Genomic DNA, 8541 nt, shown 5'->3' on the forward strand with positions numbered 1-8541 from the left:
CATTTTCTCTTTTAGTGTGATTAGGTCAAACTCCAGAGAGATCCTTAGTGCTGCTGGTTGAGGCGTGATTTTGTTTTGGTTTTGAATTGATATTTATACTTAAACTGTTACATGTGTGAAATGACAGATACCACATCTTAGACGGTCTTATTTTGTGCAGCTACAACTTCATACCATTCAATAAAGCTTCTCTATTTGGTCCATGATTAGCACACAGAAGAACAATTCGTTTTCTCAAGAAGTATGTGAACATTTAAAATCTGTTTACACGAGGCCTTGCAGAAGCTTGAGTCGACTTGTCTTGGTGGATGAAAACGTTTCTGTATGTGAAAAGCACTATTTTACAGTGTTAACACTAAGCTAAACGACATGCTGTGCGAATGTGAAAGAAAATGTTTGCTCATTTCTATGCAGGACATTTTGTCTTCAAAATCAGAAACTATAATTTGATACTGCGTATTATGAAATACCATTAAAATGTTGTGACCTTTTTCCAAACAAATGACTACAAAAAAGTTGATTTCCTGTAAACAAGTATTTTTTAATATTAATAAATATATTGCAATAAACCAAAAGGAAACGCATGTTTTTTTATGTATCATAGTGCGTTAGAGAATTGAGATTGAGTTAGACATTTGATTTTTAAGGAACAAATCTCTTTTGTTCATTGATAAACCAGAGAGATGCAGTTTTTTTGTTTTCAATAACTGTAAGAAAAGTTGATGCAGTTTTGTAGTTCCACATCCAGCCCTTTACCATTGTCTACAGCAGTGGTTCTCAACCTTTTTACACCAAGTACCACCTGAGAAAATAGTTGGCTCTCCAAGTACCACCATATGACCAATGTTAAAAAAAACAGTCTATGCAAAGTTCATGCAGGACTCGGAGGCAAATGTATTCATAACATTATTTATGTCCGTCAGCATTATAAATGAGATTTTGTCTACATTTTTATAAATAAATTGTAAAGGAATAAATATTTTTTTAATTTCAGATTCCTCCGTGTACCACTAGCGAGAGCTGGTGTACCACCAGTGGTACCCGTACCACAGGTTGAGAACCACTGGTCTTCAGTAAACTGTGATGCGTTTTACAGCAGCTGCTCCTCATCTCTCTTCAGCGCTGAGACGGCCTCCTCCATCGCTGCCGCTGCCTCCTGAAGCTCCCTCTGCTTCCCTTGTAACTCTGGAAAAACAACATGTTATCTTTTCATATTATGCCACAGAAAAAGGTGATCTACGCCATCAGAAAGTCCTTGGGAAGTGCCTTCTTACAGACTGAAGGCACCCGCTTATCCGTGGTCGGGTTGCGGGGGTAGCAGTTCCAGCAGAGAGCCCCAAACTTCCTTTCCCTGGCCACATCAACCAGCTCTGACTGGGGGATCCCAAGGCGCTCCCAGGCCAGCGAAGAGATATAATCCCTCCACCTGGTCCTAGGTCTACCCCTTTGCTCTTCTGGAACACCTCCCTAGGGAGGCGCTCAGGTGGCATCCTTACTAGGTGCCCGAACCACCTCAACTGGCTAATTTCTACGCGAAGGAGAAGCGGTTCAACTCAGAGTCCCTCCCGGATGACTGAACTTCTCACCTTATCCGATTCTCCGGCCCATCTCACGCTTCATTGTTTCCTCAATCGAAAACAAGACCCCGAGATACTTGAACTCCTTCACTTGGGGTAAGGACTCATTCCCTACTTGGAGTGGACAGTCCATCGGTTTCCTGCTGAGAACCATGGCCTCAGATTTGGAGGTGCTGATCCTCATCCCAGCCGCTTCACACTCGGTTGCGAACCGATCCAGTGAGTGCTGAAGGTCGCAGACCGATGAAGCCATCAGAACCACATCATCTGCAAAAAGCAGTGGTGCAATCCTTAGTCCACCGAACTGCAGACCCCCCTCCCCCGACTACGCCGCGAAATCCGATCCATGTATATTACAAACAGGATTGGTGACAAAGCGCAGCCCTGGCGGAAGACAACCCTCACCGGAAAAGGGTCCGACTTACTGCAGAGGACCCGGACACAGCCAGGATCCTTGCGAGAGTAAAAAGCTGATCCGTCGTTCCACGACCAGGACAGCATCTGCCTTGTTCCTCCTCAATCTGAGGTTTGACAATCGGCCTGACCCTCCTTTTGAGTACCTTAGAGTAAACTTTCCCGGGGAGGCTGAGTAGTGTGATGCCTCTGTAATTGGCACACACCCTCTGATCCCCCTTTTTGAAAAGGGGAACCACCACCCCGGTCTGCCACTCCTTCGGTACTGTTTCCGACTTCCACGCAACGTTGATGAGACGTGTCAACCATGACAGTCCCTCAACACCCAGAGCCTTCAGCATTTCTGGGCGGATCTCATCCACCCCCGGAGCTTTGCCACTGTGGAGTTGTTTGACAACCTCAGTGACCTCCCCCCGGAGATTGGTGCTGATCCCCGTCATACTCCAGCTCTGCCTCTAACATAGAGGGCGGAGTTGTCGGGTTCAGGAGTTCCTCAAAGTGTTCCTTCCAACGCCCCAACACTCCATCAGTTGAGGTCAACAACGTCCCATCCTTACTGTACACAGCTTGGATGGTCCCCTGCTTCCCCCTCCTGAGGTGTCGGACAGTTTTCCAGAACAACTTTGGTGCCGCCCGAAAGTCCTTCTCCATGTCTTCTCCGAACTTCTCCCACACCTGCTGCTTTGCCTCGGCCACGGATGAGGCTGCTGCCCTTCGGGCCTGTCGGTACCTTGCAACTGCCTCGGGAGTCCCCCGATAACAAATCCCTGAAGGCCTCCTTCTTCAGTCGGACGGCTTCCCTGACCACCGGTGTCCACCAGGAGGTTCGAGGGTTACCGCCCCTTGAGGCACCTAGGACCTTGAGACCACAGCGCCCCGCCGCGGCTTCGGCAGTAGAGGCTTTGAACACCGACCACTCTGGTTCAATGTCCCCAACCTCCACAGGAATGCCCGAAAAGCTCCACCGGAGGTGTGAGTTGAAGGCCTCCTGAACTTGGGCCTCCTCCAGACGTTCCCAGTTCCCCCGAACTACACGTTTGGGCTTACCAGGTCTATCCAGAGGCTTCCCCCGCCACTCGACCCAACTCACCACCAGATGGTGATCAGTTGACAACTCCGCCCCTCTCTTTACCCGAGTGTCCAAAACATACGGCCTCAGGTCCGATGATACGATAACGAAATCGATCATGGACCTTCTGCCTAGGGTGCTCTGGTACCACGTACACTTATGAGCATCCTTATGTTCGAACATGGTGTTTGTTATGGCCAATCCATGACTAGCACAGACGTCCAGTAACAAACCACCACTCCGGTTCAGATCAGGGGGGCCGTTCCTCCCAATCACGCCCCTCCAAGTGTCTCCATCATTGCCCACATGTGCGTTGAAGTCTCCCAGCAAGATTAAGGAGTCCCCTTCAGGACTCTTTCCAGGGTCTCCAAGAAGGCCGTATACTCTGAACTGCTGTTGGGTGCATAAGCACACACAACAGTCAGAGTTTTCCCCCCCATAACCCGCAGGCGTAGGGAGGCGACCCTCTCGTCCACTGGGGTAAACTCCAACAACGAAGCACCCAACCGGGGATTTGTGAGTATCCCCACACCCGCCCGGCGCCTCACACCTTGAGCAACTCCGGAGAAGAATAGAGTCCAACCCCTATCCAGAAGTAAGGTTCCAGAGCCGACGCTGTGCGTAGAGGCGAGCCCAACCAGATCCAACTGGTAACGCTCCACCTCCCGCACAAGCTCCGGCTCCTTCCCCCCCAGAGAGGTGATGTTCCACATCCCCAAAGCCAGCTTATGTCACCCGGGTCTGGTCTGTCGAGACCCTCTGCTTTCACTGCCATCCTTCTGGCAGCGCACCCGACCCCATCGATGTTTCCCGTAGGTGGTGGGCCCGCGGGACAGAGAAGCGGAGGTGTTGCCCACGTTGCCTTTTCGGGCTGGGTCCGGCCGGGCTCCGTAGCAAGCCCGGCCACCAGACGCTCGCCGACGAGTCCTCCTTCTGGGCCTGGCTCCAGAAGGGGACCCCGGGCTTCCTCAGGGCCGGGTATCCTCACTTCCTGGTTTTTCTTTCATGAGGTCTTTTGAACCAATCTTAGTCTGGCCCCTTGCCTGAGACCAATTTGCCATGGGAGACCCTACCAGGAACACAAGGTTCCAGACAACACAGCCCCCAGGTTCATCAGGGCACACAAACCTCTCTACCACGGTAAGGTGCTGGTTCTTCAGAGAGGCTTAAGCGCTTCGTCCTATAATTACATTTTAAAGTTTTCGCCCTCTAGTGCTCCCGTTGAATGCAAACGTGACAGATGGTCGTTTATTCACAAATAACCCTCTCTGTAAAATCCTAAATTGTAGGATAGTTTGGCCATTAAAACGCTTTTTGATTAGATTTCTAGCGAGAAGTGTAGATTGTACTTTTAGAATCCACGTCCAGTCGATATGTAGGATCTATAGTTTGATATATATTATAGAAAAAAGTTTTACATATGTATTTTTGATCCTCACATATTTGTTTTCCGTTTAAATCCCCTGAACCTGCAAACACAAACCGCTTTCTGTGCACGGATCGCTGTGCATTCGTGTGTGGGTTTTTTGAGACTCCCCTGACGGTCACCCGATTCGTACTTGTAATTTTTTTCTATAGCCAATCAGATGTCTCCTTCATTCTAAGCCAATCACATCACATGAGCGCGCCCCCACGAGGGTATGATTTCTTGCGTTCATGACACTTCATATACTTATTTTGCGCTGTCCGGTCAGTTCGCTAAACAGAGGGCTTCAGGTGATCATGCAGAGATGCGTGTCTCCGTCAGACTCAGCAGCTGATCTAATCTCTCTCTCGCGTCCGGTTATACTTCACTCGCATTTATGTCCATATCGATCAGATCCAGCTCTTCTGATCGGCCTTTATAGAGAGCACCGATCAAACTATTAAGAGTCAATATCGGCCGATAATGGCCGGCGGGGCTCCCCCCGTTGAGAGTTCACTGTCTAGCACTGGCTTCGTAGTGCACTGATCGATTAGGCTAAGCTAACCTGTAGCTGCTCCCTCCACACTCACAACAACTTCATACAGACAGATAAAGCAGCTGTATTCGCCATACAGGAAACACACATTTAAAACGGTTTTACCTGCCGTTTTTGTGTACACAAGCAATCATCAATGGTTCGGAAAGTGGCGCTGTACCTTAATAATATAAAGGCTTGTATTTGCGTGCATTTCCTGTTCGGAAAGTGGCAATGTACTGAGAGTGGAGGTGTCCTGAGATTAGCGCCTGCAGGCAGGCTCCATGGACCTGTCAGCTCCGGACTTTTTTCTGTATCTGGATTTTATTTACATGTATATGAAACGGAACACATTTGTGTGTGCATTGAAAACACAAGTGTGGATCCGGAAATACAAGTGTGAATCCTTCTGTGTGTATTATGAGACTGTTCTGAGCCCATACAATCGGCCTATATGGTCATTTTTGTAGGAGGACAGGCTGAAAAAAACGCAAAAGTAAAGTATGTAGAAAAAAAAGTTATAGTGTAGTATTTAAAAGAATGTCATAGTATAGCATGTTAAAAACATATTAGCATAAATAAAGTTTGTCTAAAAAGTAATATGTGTATGTCTAAAATACCAGAAGAAAAGTATAGAATGTTAAAAAAAATACACATAAAAGTTATAGTATAGTATTTAAGTAAGGTTAGTACTTCACCTTCCTGCTGATTGACCACAAGCTCCAACAGTTTCCCAGAAGCCCTCATCACTGTTAACGCCAGATCATAATCTGTAGGAAGAAGAGAGATCTTAATAAAAGTGTTTGAGACATAAACAACACCTGCAGAGTGTCCCGTGTCTCTCACCCTCCTGGCTGGCCTGCTCTGCCTGAATCCTGTCGGAGACGTCGCTCATCTCCTTATAGAAACCTCTGAAGATGTTCTGCGTGCAGCCGGCAGCGTTACAGCTCCTCCAGAACCTGCTGGAGGCCCCACTGGGGGAGGGGTCTGGGGGCGGGGCCACGTGAGGGGGAGGGGCCACTGGAGAGGGAGGGGCCACGGGAGAGGAACAGGAAGTGGAGGGAGAGATGGCCCAGGGTCCAGCGCTGTGTGGATCAGATGGACTGTGGACAGGACTCCCCTCAGGACACAACTCCTGTTCTTGATTCATGTGCAGACTTCCTGCAACAACAGCACCTTTCTCCGGTCACTAGACATGTCCTATACTGTTTTACACATAGTATTAACCCAAAAAAAAAAAGTCTCATTGACTCTTTGACCTGCAAGCAGTATAACACTTGACATTAACAAACTAAATCTAGTGCGAGAGGTTAGCCTCATACATTTGGATGTCTGCTTTGTAAAGTTGAAAGCTTATAAACATGTATTCTATCACACAAGTCTGCTACATTCGGCATTCAATGCAAGTGTTAACAGCCATGTTCCGGGTAATTATAATCAATATTCTAATATTAAAGCTTTTTGCTGCAAAATATGCATTTAATTTGTAAATGGAAAAAGGATAAAATGGACAAATGCACCATTTGTTCACGATTTTTTTGGGCCAGATAGGGCTCTATTAGAGATTCTATAGTTGAAAGGGGGAGATGGAGGGGAGGACATTGCCTGAATGTTAGGCCGGCTTACTAGGCAGCAGTTTACACATAACGGGCACTAACCATTGATCTATCTGGTGGCCGCTGGCTAGTGTTTTTAATCTTGTAGGGATGTGAACAATATTTAATTTGCTTTACTGCTGCCGTGGGGAAAAAATCTATTAAATACTAGGACAAAATTCATAGCCAAATTCATATTTAAGTGCCATTAATTCAGGCCTAGGTCTCCTAACTTAGGCAGCATTAACCATAGAAGAAGAAACTTGTCTCATGTCAGCCAGTAGCAGTGCTCCCAAGCAAAGAATTAAGCGCTTTGTGTATTGTAGTTAAAAATCGCACTTTATAAACTCAATGAATATGTGAAGACTTTATTCTGGTTGTGTTTACATCCTGAATTTGAATGTATTTTCAAACGTACAACTACCTAACACTAAGTTCATCTCATCATGGTGTGAAAATGTACCTCCATCGTCTGTCTGTGTCTCCGTCTTACACCGAACTTCACTGGGAGGGAACACCGGAGACGTCTGAGTGGAGAAGTCAGCCTGAGAGGCAGGAAGTGGCTGAGCGAAGGAGGCAGCAGACTCTCTGACTCAGCCTCCTGACAGGATCAAACCCAAATCATGTCAGATGAAGAACCCTCAATATACCATTTATGGATCCAATATTTAAAAAGGATATAGGTTCTGGGATTAAATATCAGATTCTCTTTAAAGGTCACCTATTATGCAAAATCCACTTGTTCATGTCTTTTCTACATCAACATGTGTCCCCTCTGTGGAAAGAGACTCTGAAAGATTCAGGAACAAAAATGCTCTCACTTTTTGCCCTGATCCATTTCTATAAAAGCTGATCAGATTTTGGCCACTTTGTGATGTCATAACGATGTGTTGTCTTGTGTAACCATTAGCCAATCACCAACCAAGGTAACCCCCCCCCACACCTTGTCACCTGAATCTCCTCCTAGAGCACCATTGAGTTATTTTTAACCAAATGTCTCTCAGAGGGGCGTGGGGAGGGGCTCCTTATTTTCATCTAAAGTAACAGACAGAGAATCAGCACTTTGGAAACAGGGCTGAAACAGAGGGGATTATGGGTAATGATCTGTTTGGTGTTTGGAGCCAAACACTTCAGAGACATGTTTTGTATATATCTGAGACCTGTAATATATTGATGAAAAACAGTATAATAGGGGAGCTTTAAGAAACCACGAGTTAACATCACCAATTCTACTACAGGACTGAATGAGATTGAGAACACAATAAATAGAGTTTATGAAATATTGCTAAAAGCAGAAATGTATAGTTTAGACTTTGATCTAATATGTAATGACTCACTGAATTGATGGTTTCATCTCCATCTGAAGCTCCGTCTCTGCTCTCTCCCTCCAGATTATCTTCTGTAGCAGACGGCAGCAGTTTGCAAAACCATTTTTAATGATGTCTTTTTCACATATTTAATGTAATCTGAGTCTGCTGTGCCGCCTACCTGAGGTGGATCGGCGATGACTCCCGTTGTGTTTCCTGTGAACAGAGAACACAACACACTGACTGATCATGCAAAGAGAAACCACAACATCCTGTGTAATAAAAACTATTATTTACATGTTTGACACTGTGTGAGCTGATCATTATCATTGTGTTGATGCTAGAGGCGGTATGGGATGTTTTGTTGACGTCACATTAAAGACTGCATCTGTGATAAAGTGCAGCAGATTTCTTAATAAAGTCTTCACTCTATAAAATGTAAAAAAAGAAAGATAAATTAAACACCTTTCATAGCTTCTAACGGCATATTACATTTATGGATTGCTTGTTTTTTCTAAATAATATTACAAATTATACATTTTATTTATTTCACTCTATCTTTATTGTTTTACTATTATTACACTGGTTATTGTTTGGCTAATATTACAGTTCATGTAGACAATACATTAATTCAAATGG

The 8541-nt window shown here is 45.6% G+C and overlaps 1 protein-coding gene across 1 annotated transcript; it reads right to left on the reverse strand.

Annotated features, from left to right (window-relative positions):
• Positions 1–1090: 1090 nt before the first annotated feature.
• Positions 1091–8118, reverse strand: LOC139435932 (PHD finger protein 11-like). Its single transcript, XM_071207008.1, has 6 exons — positions 8084–8118; positions 7933–7994; positions 7059–7196; positions 5847–6161; positions 5699–5770; positions 1091–1185 (listed from the first exon to the last, which is right to left on the reverse strand). Exons 4-6 carry the CDS (start codon positions 6148–6150, stop codon positions 1091–1093), a joined length of 471 nt encoding a protein of 156 aa, XP_071063109.1. The 5' UTR covers positions 6151–6161; positions 7059–7196; positions 7933–7994; positions 8084–8118.
• Positions 8119–8541: the final 423 nt, after the last annotated feature.

This window comes from Pseudochaenichthys georgianus, chromosome 21 (genome assembly GCF_902827115.2).
Source record: "Pseudochaenichthys georgianus chromosome 21, fPseGeo1.2, whole genome shotgun sequence".
In the NCBI taxonomy this organism is placed as follows: Eukaryota; Metazoa; Chordata; class Actinopteri; order Perciformes; family Channichthyidae; genus Pseudochaenichthys; species Pseudochaenichthys georgianus.